Source organism: Solea senegalensis, linkage group LG10 (genome assembly GCF_019176455.1).
Source record: "Solea senegalensis isolate Sse05_10M linkage group LG10, IFAPA_SoseM_1, whole genome shotgun sequence".
In the NCBI taxonomy this organism is placed as follows: domain Eukaryota; kingdom Metazoa; phylum Chordata; class Actinopteri; order Pleuronectiformes; family Soleidae; genus Solea; species Solea senegalensis.
The window spans coordinates 14,112,832-14,130,339 of record NC_058030.1 but is presented as its reverse complement, the minus strand read 5'-3'; the positions used below and the strand labels follow the sequence as shown (position 1 = coordinate 14,130,339).

Below are 17,508 nucleotides of genomic sequence, written 5' to 3'. Positions count from 1 at the left end.
AGTTCGTTCAAATACCGATGGTGCGAAATGGCCAAAATCGGCAAAAAATGAACTTTCAATCCAAGATGGCGGCTTTCCTGTTCGGTTTAGAGCTTAGGCTTGCCTAGGTTTTTTGACCGTCCCGACCCAAGGAACGCGTGTACCAAGTTTCGTGCATGTACATTAAACATGCTCCTCAGGACGACAAGTTTTAGGGGCTGGAGCAGTTATTTGCCCCGCCCACTTTCATTTTTTAACGCACATTCCCGGAAACACTAATAAACGTAAATTTTCACCAGGTCTGATGTGCTTGCAAAAATTGGTGAGTTTTGGGGCATGTTCAGGGCCTCAAAAAGGCGATTCATTTAGAGGAAAAATAATAACTAGTACCGCAAGCGGTAATCAACGGGTTCGAGCTTGACGGCTCGCGAGTCCCCGTGCGTCCACGTTGCAGCGCGAGTCCTCTTCCTCATCTTCCGTTCATTCACTGCTTGTGGTACTGGTTATTTTCAGCTGCATCCCCGCGCAATGTCAGGCGTGTCCGTTTAAAATGGCCGTCTTCCTGTTGGGTGAAAGGCGTGTCCGTAAACATGTTTAGGGAAGGTACCTTGACTTACATAATAAGTTTCGTGTGGATCGGAGAATGTCAGACATTACTTCCTGTTTCGGGAGTTGTACTTCCTGTAAGGAGGTCATCCTTTACAGACATGTTCAGGGCCGGTCTGAGGTCTGAGGTCTAACAGTGTGATTTTGTCTATAAGTTGTTATTTTTTTGAAAAACAACTGATGGTATCAGAATTGAAGCTGAATTTTAGAAATAACTAGTTATTTTTGTGATAGAACATCTGATGGTATAAGAATTTAGGGTGCATTTTCTCTTTTTTCCCTCTGTTACTTTTTCGCTCTTCCCATTTTCCCTGTTTTTTTTTCCTTGGCCCCACTTGCAGTACCTTTTGCCCCATCTTTCCCTTTCAGAGCAGCATGAGAAACTGTAAATGTTAGATTTGATAGATTTGTAGGCAAATGCCTCCATCATGTGGCGAACAAAGGTTACTGCACTGACGAACCACTCAGTAGAGGGGATCCTGTGCAGTGTTCTTATGTCAACACCGTTGAACGATTTGTTATCATATTCAGCAAGCATCATCTACCATGTGTTTTACATGTTTTCATTCATTTTGAGTATGATACAATGAAATTTGTTAAAGTTATAAGGGAAATTGTGAACTTGTATTTTCTGTTACCACCAGAAGGCGCTGTTTTCAAAATGTACAGTTTTTGGATAAGCATCTTCAGCAAGATTCCATCATCGGTCGTCACGAGTTTGGTTAAGATCTGACCTTCCATCGCAAAGTTATAAGAGTTTGTTGTTGTAGCGAAATACCAGACGTCATATTGTCTGCCGGCAACAGGGGGCACTGTTTTTGAAAATGAATATTTTCATATAGGCATCTTCAGGGATTGACTATCATCAATCCTAGCAAGTTTGGTTCAGATTGGAATAGCATTAGCAAAGTGGTAGCAGTTTGTTTTTTGTCGCAAATATCTGACTTTGTAGTGTTGTCATGGCAACACTGTTGAACAATTTGTTATCATATTAGGCACGCATCATCTACCATGTGTTTGGAATGTTTTCCCAAATTTTGAGTTTGATACAAGGAAATTTGTTAAAGTTATAAGGGAAATTGTGAACTTGTACTTTCTGTTACCACCAGGTGGCGCTGTTTCCAAAATTTACAATTTTTGCATAGGCATCTTCAGCAAAAGCCCATCATCGATCATCACAAGTTTGGTTAAGATCTGACCTTCAATCGCAAAGTTATAAGAGTTTGTTGTGTGTTGCGAAATACCAGACTTCCTAGTGTTTGCCACCACCAGGAGGCGCTGTTTCCAAAATTTACATTTTTTGCATAGACATCTTTAGCAACCGCCCATCATCGATTCTCACATGTTTGGTTACTATCTGACCTTCCATGGCAAAGTTATAAGAGATTGTTGTGTGTTGCGAGGAATCGTGATTTTCGCCAACTTTCCTGACCTTCTTCTTGTTCGCCGTGATACTTAATGAAAAGATTTTGATACCTTTGGATCCTCAACTTGTTCACAGTGACCTCACAAAGTTTCAAGGTGATCCCATGAAAGCTCTATGACAAGTGCGTTCACATACCATTGGTGCGAACTGGCCAAAATCTGCAAAAAATGTACTTTCAATCCAAGATGGCGGCTTTCCCGTTCGTTTTAGAGCATAGGCTGCTTTGAATTTTTTGACCGTCCTGACCTAAGGAACGCGTGAGTACCAGGTTTAGTGCATGTACATTAAACGTGCTCCTCAGGAGGACAAGTTTTACGGGTTGTAAGAGTTTCGCCTTTTGTTGTGAAAAATATGAATGAACGCCAACTTTGGCGCCCCCTATCTCCAAAACCATGAGACATTTTAAAAAACTTTTAATAACTTTAGATCCTCAACTTATTCACAGTGACCTCAACCAGTTTGAAGGTGATCGAATTAAAGCTCTATGACAAGTGCGTTCACATACCATTTGTGCGAAATGGCCAAAATCTGCGAAAAATGTACTTTCAATCCAAAATGGCGGCTTTCCTGTTCGTTTTAGAGGTTCGGCTACGCTGACTTTTTTGACCGTCTGGACCTAACGAACGCGTGAGTACCAAGTTTAGTGCATGTACATTCAACGTGCTCCTCAGGAGGACAAGTTTTACGGGTTGTAAGAGTTTCGCCTTTTGTTGTGAAAAATATGAATGAACACCAACTTTGGCGCCCCCTATCTCGTACACCGAGCGACATTTTAAAAAGCTTTCAGTAACTTATGCTCGGCAACTTGTTCACAGTGACCTCACTAATTTTCAAGGTGATCGCACAAAAACTCTAGGACAAGTTCATTCAAATATCAGGTGTCATAGTGGCTGCTGTCACAAGGGGGCGCTGTTTTTGAAAGTGAATATTTTCAAATAGGTGTCTTCAGGGCCAGACTATCATCAATCCTAGCAAGTTTGGTTCAGATTGGACTCAGTTTCACAAAGTTGTAGCAGTTTGTTTTTTTGTCACAAATATCTGACTTTGCAGTGTTGCTATGGCAACACCGTTGCGCCATTTGTTATCATAATAAGCACGCATCATCTTTCATGTGTTTTAAATGTTGTCACAAATTTTGAGTTTGATACGATTAAATATGTAAAAGTTATTACCGAAATTGTGTATTTGTTGTATTTTCTGTTACCACAAGGAGGCGCTGTGCTAAAAATGTACAGTTTTTCCACAGACTTCTTCAGCAATGGTCCATCATCAACCCTAGGTAATTTGGTTGGGAAGTGACCTTCTATCGCAAAGTTATAAGAGTTTTGTTGCCTGTGGCGAAAAATAAAAATTTTCACCAACTTTGCCGGCCCCTTTCTCGTACACCATGATACTTATTAAAAAGTTTTTAGCAACTTTAGATCCTCAACTTGTCCAAAGTGACCTCACCAAGTTTGAACGTGATCCCATGTAAGCTCTAGGACAAGTTCGTTCAAATACCGATGGTGCGATATGGCCAAAATCGGCAAAAAATGAATTTTCAATCCAAGATGGCGGCTTTCCTGTTCGTTTTAGAGCTTCGGCTACGCTGACTTTTTGACCAGCCCGACCTAAGGAACGCGTGTACCAAGTTTCGTGCATGTACATTAAACATGCTCTTCAGGCCCACAATATTTAGGGGGTGGAGCAGTTATTTGTCCCGCCCACTTTCATTTTTTAACGCACATTCCCCGAAACACTAACAAACGTAAATTTACACCAGGTCTGATGCGCTTGCAAAAATTGGTGAGTTTTGGGGCATGTTCAGGGCCTCAAAAATGCGATTCATTTGGTAGGCGGAAGAAGAAGAAGAAGAATAACTCTTACGATTACAATAGGGTTCTTGCGCAACATTGTTGCTCGAACCCTAATAAATGAAAGACTTTAAATACACAGAACAACATATTTTCACCAGCACTGCACACATTGATGTGTGGGTACATTCTCCCACTCTGGCCCTCACCCATGTCAGTGATCCAAACAGCCACTCTCTCATACATGAGGTTGAGGATCATGATGATGACAAAGTTGATACAGGAGGCGGTGACAGAGGTGGCCAGCTGTGGCGTGATATAGGCGCCGACCACCTGCACCTTGGTGGTGGGGCTGTCCTTCATGATGCTGGCAAAGGCCGCGTACACTGCCAGGCGGTACGCTATCACCCCAATAATGCAGGCAATGATCAATGAGATCTTCAGGACAGAGACAACAGTGGCAACATGAAAGACAACTGCACGGCAGAGCGAGTCACAAGGCAAAGAGTAAGAAGTGAGAACATCACACACAACCATATGAAGACATATTCATCAACAAGGTGAAGCCTGAGCTGTACACGCATGCCCCAAAAAAACAGTACATATAATCATCCATCATCAACAACAGATTCTGAGCTGGTGGGTGTAAAACTGCAGGTCTTAATGGAACATAGTTCAAAAAGTTGGAATTTAAACATTGTTATTCGAATTCAGTGTAAAAACCAAGCACAAATATTTGACACGTGACTTGGTCCCCACTTTTAAAGTTGCTGTCAGTGAAATCCTTTTTTCAAAATTTCAAATTTTAAATAACTCTTTATATTATATATATTATATTTCTATCACTGTGGTCTCTCATCTTAGGACTGTAACGGTAAATCTAGTTTTCACAATTTCACAATCGAGTCAGATCATCTGTGCCCTTCTGGTTAGTCTACATCGTCATTACTCCATTTTTTTAATAAAAAATACATTAATTATGATCACTAAAGCAGACATTTGGATGAGGACACAATTATCCATGTTCACCTTCTGCCAGGATCTTAACAACTGGACTATCAGTTGGGAATGCCAAGCTCTGCTCTCTCTCCTGATTTTGAGCTAAAACACTCATCTTGATTCAGATCTTATTTTAAAATGATAATATAGTAGTATCGATGTAGCCTTAGGAAGTTTGTTGATTGACGTGCATTCGTGGGGTGACATAGATACAGTAGGAGAGAGGAGAATCCTGACCACAGCAACAGACATGAGGTTAGAGAAAGGATCACTGATAGCAGCTTTAGTGAAGTGACCTGTGTTTCTTAGGTTTACACATATTGGCTCTGATCACATGATACAGTTCACTGTAATTATGATGATGATGATGATGATGATGATGATGATGATAATGAACAGTATGATGGGAAACACAAACAACATTGGGTGGAAGATAGAAAATTAAAAAAAATTATAATAGAAGTGTACCAAAGACACAATGCTCACCCAGAAAATGACAGTGGCTCCAGACAGACATAAGCGTGCACACTTGCTTGTTATAGGTAAGTATGGCTCCATTTCCTACATCATAAGCAAGCAAAGCATGGACACAGTTGTCAGTAACCAATTGTTATATCCTGAAAAGACAGGTTTAGGCCAGGTTCCTTTAATAACCACTACCCTCAGATAAGAGAAGAAACAAAACCAAAGTAGCCCAATCAGACTTTGTGTTTGCATGTAGACATTTTAGCCCGAGTCAATTTCTTTCATCTACAGTAGCATTCTCCCAGTGAAGTCATGCTTTATTTAAAAGACACCGATCAACCAGACAAACTGTAATGCAGTGGAGAGGGAAATTTGTGCCCTAAAGTCTTTCCAGATATGTTTGTTATCAACGCAAATGCACCACACCAAAACCTCTCCCTCACCAACAGCGGCATTCCACATAAGTTCCTCCCTTACCCAGAGCATCACGGTGGCCCAGCACAGACACAATTTCCCCATTATGTCTGTAGCAGTCCTGTTAAGAACCCACTCTGATTCCTAAAGATGAGGTGAATGCAGTCACAGCAAATTACAGCACCCGGTTTGTATTTGTTTCACGTCTGTGTCTGCCACAAACCAACATTTTACACAGGGACTGCACTAATGACTGGATGCAACCAATCCGGAAGAACCTACATTGAATGAACAGATCCTTTAACTGCATTAAATTCTATACAGTAGATTTATGAAGGTATACTGTCTGGTAAAGCCTTGTGGACACGTATAACACAGTATATTGGTATATTTCATGAGAACACAAACACCTGCGTGATGCGGTTCATCTTGCGGTTGGTGCACTTGGTCTCATACTCGGGCCGAAGCTGCAGCTGCTGTTGCTCCTCCTCAAAGTCCACCAGATCCCACTCGTATTCGAGTCGGGCCTGCCGTCTCTTCCAGAACTCCAGAAACAGAGTCACTGAAAATAAATTCAACAAGAACAGATACGTCGTAACAAAACAAACAAACAAAAACTTGCTTTATTAGTTACTCTACATTGACCCCACTTAACACTATTATATTGACATATATGAGTGTCAGATTGTAAAAACCTCTGCAAATAAAACAAGATGCTATTTAGTCATTTGTCAATGAATGAACTGGTTCCTTGAAAACAAAATGATGACTGCTAATTCTTCAACAGCTCCCACTAGGTGGTGCACTGGTTTAAAAATAATGCAAAGAGGGGACATTTTAACTCACCCCAAATCCCCATGAATATGGCAAAGAACACCGTTCCCACATTGTCAAACAGGTGTGATTGCTGAAAGGAGAGCATGATTAACAAACGGCCAGGTAATGAAAACCTGGCTTGTTTACTTTTTTTTTTTAAATGTCACAAACGCAGGCAGAAAATGAATGCATGAATATAAACAAGTCTCACCCATGAGGAGTGGCACGTTGTGTTGAGTTTCCAGTAGCCACATTTCTTGTCACACAGTGGACACATGACAATATGGCCTCCAATCTCCTCACTACATATTTCTTTACTGATGGGACATGAGGGTTGTGTTTATTTACAAAGGAGCAGTAGATCCACCCCTAATGACACAGTTACATAACAGGCTAGTGTTACTTGTGAAACTCACCTCCACTCATTGTCGTCGTAAGTGAGGAGTCCGTAGATGAAACAAATTGTCCCCACAACTGCAGCAAACAACAGCATCTCCGTGTAGAAACCGAGCCACGCAAAATAAATGCCAATCTTTTCCCCATAATACTTCCTGTTGAAAGGAAAAAGGACAAAAAACAACGTCAAATGGTGAGTGAGTACACATGAGATCAGACATGACATCTTCGTTTTCAGATCTTGCCTGATGAGATTGAGGGGCTGCTCCTTGAAGAAAGAGATAAATCCTGCCCAGTGTTTGTAGAGATTGTTTCTCTCACTTTCACAGTTGGGATCCCTCGATTTTGTCCAGTATCGACACTGCAGGCACAGAACAACACCGGTCACTACCACATTTGGTGCAATATTCATCCATGCATTGTGACACGTAACACTGCCTCCAACAGGATGTTACTGTCAGATGTCGAAGAGCACACATCCCAGTGAAAACTTCTCTTTCTCCAGTGACAACGAATCAAAGGTTCACCATAAAAGAGGCTCACATCATGCAGGGGAAAGGCAGCAGTGTAGGTGCCGTTGTTGAGTAACCTCTTGATTCCCTTCTTGTCTTTATCTGCACATTCATCCCTCAAGTATGAACAGCGGGAAAGGATATAGTAGACCTGAGTGGGGAGAGAGAAACAGAGCATAAGAAACTGCTTTTATGTTCACAAACGTTTGAAGAATATTGACCGTACACTCTTACTTCCAAAATTCCTGCAAACAAATTCAACTTCAAGGTCTTAAACAAGATAAGCGCCATGAGTGAAAAGCATTCTTACTATCCTGTTGCGAGTGGACGGTGGAAAGAATGTGTCTTTGTCATCGATGAGGAAGAAGTCAGACTTGCTCTTGTTGAAAGGAGCTGTGAAAAAGTCTGGCTCAGGATGCATGATCTGCTCCGGCAGACGAAAGGGCGTGGACAGCCAGTTCATGGGCATCTCGCTGTTGTCGGGGATGTCGTTCACCTTGAACGGAACCTTGATCTTCAGTACGTCTGCGTAGGTGGCCAACACTTCCCATGGCGCGTGGACCTTCACAAAATAAGTCTTTCCATCCTCTGACTCCTGATGATCAGCGATGAGAAAATGTACACAATTTATGTCGCAAATTGATGTGAGAAAATAGCCCAAGCAAGTGCAAAACATAAATATGTGATATGTAAATATAGTACGTCTTACCGATTTATCTTCTGTCTCAAGCTCCAGACCAACCTTTACCAAATTGGCCTCATAATACTTCCTCCTCTCCTTCAAAATAAAATAAAATAAAATAAAATAGATAATATAACAGTATTTACATTATGAGACATACAGACACAATATGTACAAAATAAAGTCACATTTAAAATAACAACACTTAATTAAAACTAAAAAGGTTAATATAATAATATAAGATATACTTCTCAGAAAAATAAAAGGAACAACTACAGTAAATCACACTTATTTGCAAGATTCACACTGCTTTAACTCCTTATTCATATAATTTAAAAATTAAAATGAGTAAGGTTACTTGTCCATGTTGTCATAGTATAAACTGTCATGAAATCTAATCTAAAATATGCAACCCCAGTTACACAACACAGGGATAAATCACAGGAAGTGGCCTCCTGCTTGGCCTTCCTCAGTCAGTGGAAAAACCTGACCAGGCTCGAGGTCTATGTGTTGACTGGCTGATGAAGCAGAAGCCAACATCTGAGTCAGCTGTGACAAACTCCCACATATCTGAAGAGTGGTAACATCCCCATGAGAAGAGTAACAGCTAAGCTTTAAACACTTAAAGTCTTTATTTCCTGTGACAGAGCCACACAACCATGTGACTACAGATGCCATGGAAATAGCTTGAAATTGATTATCAAAGAAAATGTGCCTGCGAATCTATGTCAGTGTAGCAGTAAGACTCCTAAAATAATTCACTGAGAAAACAACTGATACAATCTGAGGAAAGTGCTTATCACGTTTTATCGGTGTTGTGGTATTTAGGGTATGCTTTGACACACACTGTGGGCTCTGAGAACATTCTGTAAGAAGCAGCTCTAGAATGACCTGAAAATGCAAAAACATTAAAAACATTAATATGACCATGCTGTGCAGGATTATGGAAATGTATGTGTATTCATATGCTGTATAAATTCTGCATTTATTTGATGAACTTTAGCTTTAATTGTATGTTGTATTATGACCTTGCACAGTAACTGCATTTCTTTTCTTTTGTTAATCAGCTTTGAGTCTTTTCAAATCTTCATTTGTATTTGCTTATTACTGTGTTTGTTCTCCAACAAAACACCACATCAAATTCCTTGAATGTTAATTAGCTACTTCTAATAGCTAGTGATTCTGATTGTGAAGCATTATGTTTTTTTTCAGTCATTGAATTGGGAAAAAGTAGTTAGTTAGTTATTATTATTAAGTTATTTCTTACCAGTTTTCTCTCGCCGTCTTTGTCATCGACGTAGGACAGGACAAAATCTATCCTACGTAACCCATCACGGAAGAATACAGAGTCTTTACTTTGCTGATGTTTGTCAATCTGTTCAAAAACAGACAGGGGAGACGTCACCACATTTAAAACATGAACTGGTGCAGCATCAGCTCAACAGATGGATGCATTCACCGCAATCGACCAATGGGCCAAACAATTATGTCAGTGGCAAAACCCCAAAACAAGGCGTCCACACCACAAAAACACAATCATCATAAATTCACTCCAAATGCAGCATGAGATAAATGAAGGGAATTGGACATGGCTCAGGTGTGTCATGTTGCTCTTTATACAGAATTACATAACATATTTTAAAACTGTATTTTGTATCATAGCATATCCAGAATGCTTTGATTTTAGATCTGTCAACTAGTTTAACAGAAGATTATATGTGAAAGGATCTGTAAAGGGCGACACGCCCACACTATGCAAGTAGATAATGGCTTGATTTGCCAGTGCTTCTCTATAAAACCCTCAGTGAAAGCACTTGTAATGGTGACTAAAGAGATTCCAAGCATGAGCTAATGCTAACGGCTGCAGGCTTGAGGAGAAATGAACTGCAGGGAAATGCTTTACGGCAGGACGGGAAGCCCTGACTCTCTGCTTCAGCTGTCCACAAAGCTAAAAATAACCCATGCACAACTGTCATCATAACACATCACAACAGAAACAACCTACACAGGAGCGCCTGATGACTCACACATTTAACAAAAACTACAACGACCCTCCTATACAGCACTGCAGTTCTGACTGAACAGATCTGTCAGTCTAATGCTTATGGGGGAGGAAAGGAAGATCACTTTACCTCCATATTCCATTCCCTTTATGGTTATGATGCATCAATAGAACAAACAACAGGAAAGTGCCTTTCTTCAGGGATCAGAGCTCTGAAACCGGCTCTGAAAGCACTGCTCCTCTCACTCTCCCTGCTCTGATCCCACAGTCAGAGGAGCTGCAGCCAATCCACTCACCTCCCACCACAAGCCCTCACTTGCTCAGACATCCAGACAAAAAAAAAAAAAGATGGAGACGAGGAGGGAGCACAGGGCGGAGGAGCAGAGGAGACTCCTATAGATGACATCAGCATGGTGGAGGAATGGCAGCGACCAGCTGCTCCTGAGATCTTCTCTAAAATGACTGCTAATCATCACAATTTCATTATGAAGTCAAGCTTTAGTTCCACATTTACTGCAATATCACAAATTATGTACTACTATACTCTAAAGCAAGAATGAGAACTTTTAAGGAACTTTTTAGAAATTAAAGTATATACGGGTGGAGAAACATCAATTGTTTCTTACTCTTATGTTATGTATTTAAACTGACAGAACATAGAACAATCTAAAATAGAATAATTCAATTGTGGCCTTTGCAATTTGCAATTTTTTCAAAGTTTTGATTTAAAATTTGATTTGATTGGCCTCTTTCTATTTGTGTATTTGTTTGTTTGTTGCATTTTGGTTGTCCTTTCTGTTTTACCTGCCAATACATACTATGAATGCAAACGATCATTCATGAAACTCTCAACAAACATGGTTCCTACTGTATTAACTCTCCTAAGCTTCTTTGTCTATGTGTTCCTTTCTTTCCTTTTTCTTAGCCCAAGTTATAAATATGCTCTAACCACTGGTCTGCATTACCTCCCTAGATTGAACCATGTTGACCATGGCAGGTTGGGTGCTGTCTTTAAATGGGACGTTGCTGCAGAGACTCTCTCATTTGCTGTAATTACAGATCAGCCATATGGAATCAGTGCATATGCACGGAGCAGCCTCTGCTAAGTAAAGCTGGTAGAGGCCACAGACCTCTATACATTCGCTAACTAGCCCATAACTACTGGGCGTTTGACATTTCCATTTTATCTCATGTAGGAAGGGCAGATGTAGAACATGGTGTAACATATGGAGGCTTTCAGTCGCAGGCATGGTGGTTTTCAAATTAAAATGGTAATGTAGCATCTCTATATATGCTTTTCTCCAAGTATGTGGTAGATAGAGTATTACATTGCTAGCTCTTTACTATGTTACAATCATTACAATCTTCAAAATGAAGACTGGACACTCCTATGTTCAGATTTTGAGGAAAACTGTATCTGGTTCGTCAAGAGTGTCTAAAAATACACATGAAAAATCAACACACACAGTTGCGAGTTGTGATTTTGTAAAGAAACAAGACGTGTACACTCCCATGTCTTTTGGGAGGAGGATTATACAGTCCGCTTGATGACAGAGACAATTTATGGACGCGAAGCTGCCTCTCCTTGAAAACCCCTTGATGTGATCTTCTACTGAGCATAGATGTAGCCTTTAGTTGAGGGAGCCAGATTACTGGAAATGCTGATTGCAGGGCTTTTATATTCTTTTAAGATTAGCCACTGTTAGAAAGGGTAATGATTAGACTTTTCATTAAAATGGGGGGTACACACTGTTTAAGCAAATAAAAATAAGCCCTTCGGTACAGTATGTGGTTAACCACAGCAAAAGTCTGTCCTGTCCTGAGCTCAAGGCAGAGTCATGATAACAGTATAGACTGTATACTGTGTAAGCACACACACACACACACACACACACAAAAGCATATACAAATACAGTCAGGCAAACGACAACTACAGTGTACAAAGCATGTGCACGCCTGTGTGTGTTCTAATTACACCGTAATACAACAAGGCCATTGCTCTGTCTTCACTGAAGCAGAAGATTATCACAGGTGAGAGCAAAGCAAGTGAAAAGGCCTTTTCCATATTTAATGAACTCTCATGACACACCAACACTGAGTAAAGCTCATGCCAGCATGTTTTCCATTACTCTCTGCAGAAAACAACATGCTCCCCCCTGAAACCACTATCTGCTCTCTACCTAGATGTGCGTATTGATTTCAGCTTCAATATCCAAGCTGTGATTTCTGAGGATTCATTGCACTGGACAAACTTTTGTTTTTTCAAGAGGGCAGTAAAGCCTGGCAGGCATACATTTGCATAAAGAAGCATCACATCACAAGCCTCTTTTACCATGCCATACCCTGGAACGAAACTTCAGAAAGAGAGCCCGCTTCCTCCACAGCTGTGGAAGAATTGAGTGGAGAGTGAGGAAAAGTCGAAAAAAACGTGACAAATTCAACAACATATACCTAAAACTGAAGCAGTGTCAGACACTCCACACTTATGTTGTGTTTAGACATGGGTTATTCTCATACACTTCACTCAGGAAACCATTGAATAGTTTCAGTCAGACTTGGCCTCACACAGACACTGACACAGCAACATGCAACTGTGCCCCTGACCGGCGTCTTACCCCGGTCAAAGTACTGATTCGCTCTAACGTCTCAGCCTCAGTCTGGAGACTGTCGCTGTGGTCAGACTGGGCCAGGGAGGCCAGGCTGCTGCAGAGAGACTCACAGGTCTCTACACACACATCAGGCATTAAAGAGGACTGGACAGAAGCATAAGAGTTATCTCTGACAGGTTTAAAACTATTATGTGGATTTATAAAAACACACTTTTCTCTCAAAACTGAGACTATTCATTGTGGGCTGTGGGCAAACTAAGCTCTTGTTTATCAGATTCCAGTGAAATGCTATTGCAATTATGACTAATTTGTGATTTTGTCTGCTTCAGGTTATTGTTACATTACGTTACATGACATGTCATTTAGCAGGCGCTTTTATCCAAAGCAAATTAGAATAAGTGCATTTCAACATTTGGGTACAAACAAGAGCTAGAAGTAAGTAAGTGCTTCCATTACGCCAAACTAAAAAGTGCTATTGTACTTTCATGTAATGGATTTATTATACACAAAACCATCAAAACATTAACAAGACCAGGATGTGGGATTTAGTGAAATCTAGGGGTGAAATTATATATTGCAACTAGCTATTGAAGTGTGACTGTTTTTAATTTTCTGTTGTTACAGTAGATTCCCATAAATTCTACACACTGGACATGATGTGATAAAATAATATTCTAATGCAAGGTTGAGGACTTACAGATATAAATTGTTTCAAACAAGTATTCCACAGTTAATTGGAATATTAATTGTTTAAATTGTTTCAAATTATACGACTAAACTCTAAAGTAGAGGAAGGCTAGGGAGGGAGAAAGTCTAAGTTCAACTCCTGGCACATGCACAATGACCTTCCTGCTAAGATGTGAACAGGAGGTGAGGTGGAAATGAAGATATGATAAGTGCCGAACAGAGACCTATTGTTTATTATTCATGGGAAGCTGTTTAGGAAGGTCATGTCTTCACATATTTAGGTTGCTGATACACAGTATGTTCACAACATCAAAAAATATGCAGAATAATCAGAATGAGGAGCAAGTGGTGAGTTTGCTGTTTACCGCCGATTGTCCCTGCTGCAGCGATCCTGAGCTGGATGAGGCGTGTTGGTGGTAGCCATTTATATCATCTGCAAGACAATAACATAAAGGCCACATGAAACAGAAATACACGTTATTTATGACCACTGTAAAAATCTGTAGACACTTGCAGGTGAGTTTGAGGTGAGTTGCATGTATGTGAACAGCTGCCTGTGTTAAGAGAACGTCGTGGTCTATATTTGTACTGCAGCTTTTTGTGGCCCTGCACCCACAGGCCAGACACCATGACTTAACAAGATCACTGGGAGAGAACACAAACACAGCCATGTTGCTGTGGTGCAGCTCTACCACAGCAGGACTGACATTGTGAAGTCGAATGTTCCTCCCAGATAAGTTTGGGAATGAAAGTGTGAGATGAAACATGTCATTAACTGTGATAAAGTTCTTGTTTTGCCTGTTCAAATAACTTTTAACTGTCCAGTGTACATTCAAGCATTTGCATAAACAAATGGCAGAGTAGAGGACAAAGGCATTATCAATAAAAAGTAAAATAAAAAAATAGGAGGCAAAAGCCTGTTTCAGCTTGCGTGTCAGTGTTTTTAAATAGAAATGCAAGCACTTTAATGAAAGTCTCTCTGAGGTTATATTTAGTCTGGGCTCAACACAGAGAATGCACTTAACCAGACTTGAAATGAACATTCAAACCTACAACGTTTTCCATCTATATGTTACAACAGACCAAGTCAACAACAATGGAGGAATATCTTCTATAGAAGCAGCAAAACTGACTTTTTATATCAATATATACAACATATATATTTTTTTATATTTTTATACAATATATTTTATATACTGTGGCTTGATGGTTTCTCCAGTTGTTATTTAGTTGGACGTCTGATAATAAAATGTAACAGCTGGAGGAAACGCAAATGTGACTGTAGAACAGAGGCCAGTCTTTACTGGAATAATGAGGCCAATACTAAGTTTTAGGTTTTAAGTGATATATGTGTATGGTTGATGGTTGGGTGTGTCATAGGTGAACAGATCAGAATGTTGATCCATTTGTAGCTGACATGAAGACATTGGAAGAATTAAACATAAATTGTCTAGGTTTATTTAATATCGGACATATTTACGGATTTATTTGTATTCATAGACTTTATCGATATTCATTCCAGCTGACATAAGGTGAAAAGCGAGGTACACCATGGACAGGTCGCCTGTCCATTTCAGGACAAACACACTGAGAAGAACAGACGTTCACATCTGTGGTCAATTTAGAGTTTCTAGTTAACCTGAATGTTTTTAGACTGTGGTAGGAAACCAGAGAATCCCACTAGCGCTGCAACTAATGATTATTTTCACAATATAATACTGTAGATTAATCTGCTGATTCTTCTCTAGATGAATGGAGTACTTGTTTGGTTCAGAAAATGTATAAATAAATATTGATCAGTGTTTCTCAATCCTGGAAATGATGTCCTGCAAAAAATATCCTGTTTTGTCCACAAACCAAAATGATTAAGTTTAAATGATGATGATTTGTGTGATATGGAGCAAAGAATCCTAAAAAATATTCACATTAAAGGAACTGAAAAATCAAAAAACACTCAAAACGATAATCAAGATAGTTGACGCTACGGTCACAGGGTCACAGGGTCACACGGTGCTCCTAACATTGTATTCTAACATTGTTTGAGATGTGACAGAATGGAAATGCAGTGGAGACGGCTGATTATCCACTTCCTCCTTTGATACAATGCAGTACAGCGAAAGCTGAAACATGTATATTCTCTTTATGCGAGACAGTGCAAATGTTTTCACAGGAACTGTTATGAGACAAACTCTGTTATGGCTTTCTTTCATAACATATGAGAATGCCTCTCCAACAGTTAGGCATATTTTTGCACAGTTGGTCACAGCATTACACTCATCTCTCAGTATTTGCCACTCAGCTGTTGCCAGGAGTCTTTTCTTACTGAGTGGACTCCACAGTTGAGGCTTTGTTTCTAAAGGAGCAGCTGATCACAGTGGAAGTGGCACAAGGCCGCCGCTGCTGCTGCTGCTCCTGCTTTTACTAACCACAGTATCTCTCAAGTGCATTATTTATTATTCACAGAGAAAAAGCTACATCAGTTATACTGATAATAAAATGCAAATATCACTGATTATCCCTTATTTTTAACGTAACCACTGCCACATCCCGAGGCCGGGCAGAGAAAATTCAGTAGTCTCACTTTAATTACTTTGTAAATTAACACAGTGGGTGGGTTTTGTCTGATTTCCTGTGGCAGGAAGTCATCTGTCCTCCCTCATGTTTTCAAGAGGCCAGTTTGAGGAGCAGATGTACAATATACACCTGCTTTAACAGACCGGGTCACATGTCAAGACAGTACAGCGAGCAAACAATCCAATTATGCCTTGTTCTGTTTGGATGAACCACAGATAATTAGCAGCATATTCAGTGTCGACGGCATCTCTATGTAAATACAGTACAGAGAGATTGTGAGCAGACTGAGACCTTCAGTCGTGCCCTAGTTATGGCTTTCGGCTCAGATTAAACTCTATGTTGTTTGTCTATTTCAAGTCTGAATCGGTTATCTACACTAGACAATACATATTTAATATGACTTTTTGAGTATTTACATTCTTAAAATGTATGTTTGGTAGCACCGGACTAAACAAATGTTTCACATACAGTGGTAATACAGGAACAAGCTGTTTTCCATCCGCAGTCACCACTGTATGATCTCTACCTCCAAATAATGGCGATTTGCTGTTAATGTAGTCGTGAGTGTGATGTGTGAAAATGCTTCGACTGATAACTATTTTAAGACACCATAAACACATCATCGTACGGGAAGAATAATACAGTCTATGATCCTGTACAGATTATTTACCTCCACTCTCACACTCCATGCCCCAGATGAAATACTACACCTTTTAATCCAACTCATACTGATACTCATTTTTCACTGGAGATCATCCAGGATGATGCATTCAGCAAACACCATAGATGGTCAAAACTCAAGCCTCTGTCCAAACACATGTTTAAAACTTGAAACGTAACCACGCAGGAGCAGAGAAGGATTTGGGGCTTTGAGCTGGTGTAGTGGCAGCCTACAGTGACTGAGTGTTTCCAGTGAGAAGGCCAGCAGCCAGCCAGTCTCACTTCAACCAAAAAGAAATACAGACTGTGACGTGGTCACAGGGGGGAATGGACACAGTGGAAAGTTTTTTTTAAAACTTGAAATAGTGGAGTAAACGGCACCAAAATAAAGTTTTAAACGTCCTACCTACTGTTTGTCTAAGAAACAGTTCACATGTTGTTAATGTTGTGGTATTTATTTCTGTTTCAGTTCTTGAAGCTCGTTAATGCTGACATTTAAAGAGTTTACATGTTATTTTAATATTTGTCTTAAGGTCGTATGCCAACCTTACATTTATGTCGGAATTCATTTTATATATTCGCCCATTTCTGAATACAAATTAACTTGTTTACTTCACTGGCGCAGCATTATGTTGTTTGTTTGTTTTACTCACCGTTGAAAGACTCTGTGGGGCTCATTTCAATCAGACTGTCTCCTCCCGCTTTGCCCGTTATTCGATGCATGTTGAGTGTAAAGTTGTAGTCAAGCCGTGCCGACCTGTCGTCATCGACAGCGTGGAAAAACTCCCGAGCTATTAGGACTATTTCTGTCCCGCCTGAGCTCAGACCGGCTCACAGTGGCTCTCCTTCACCCACGGACAGTCACAGCGTGGACTGCGGCTGCATCAG

The 17,508-nt window shown here is 40.2% G+C and overlaps 1 protein-coding gene across 1 annotated transcript; it reads right to left on the bottom strand.

The window, feature by feature from the left end:
• Nucleotides 1–1,938: 1,938 nt before the first annotated feature.
• Nucleotides 1,939–17,508, bottom strand: LOC122775867 (anoctamin-5-like). The gene is made up of 14 exons (XM_044036070.1): nucleotides 17,274–17,508; nucleotides 13,752–13,819; nucleotides 9,356–9,463; nucleotides 8,116–8,184; nucleotides 7,717–8,001; nucleotides 7,438–7,557; nucleotides 7,140–7,255; nucleotides 6,915–7,049; nucleotides 6,710–6,815; nucleotides 6,529–6,589; nucleotides 6,093–6,244; nucleotides 5,746–5,826; nucleotides 3,934–4,242; nucleotides 1,939–1,947 (listed from the first exon to the last, which is right to left on the bottom strand). The coding sequence occupies exons 1-14, from the start codon at nucleotides 17,341–17,343 to the stop codon at nucleotides 1,939–1,941; spliced, it is 1,689 nt and encodes a 562-aa protein (XP_043892005.1). The 5' UTR covers nucleotides 17,344–17,508.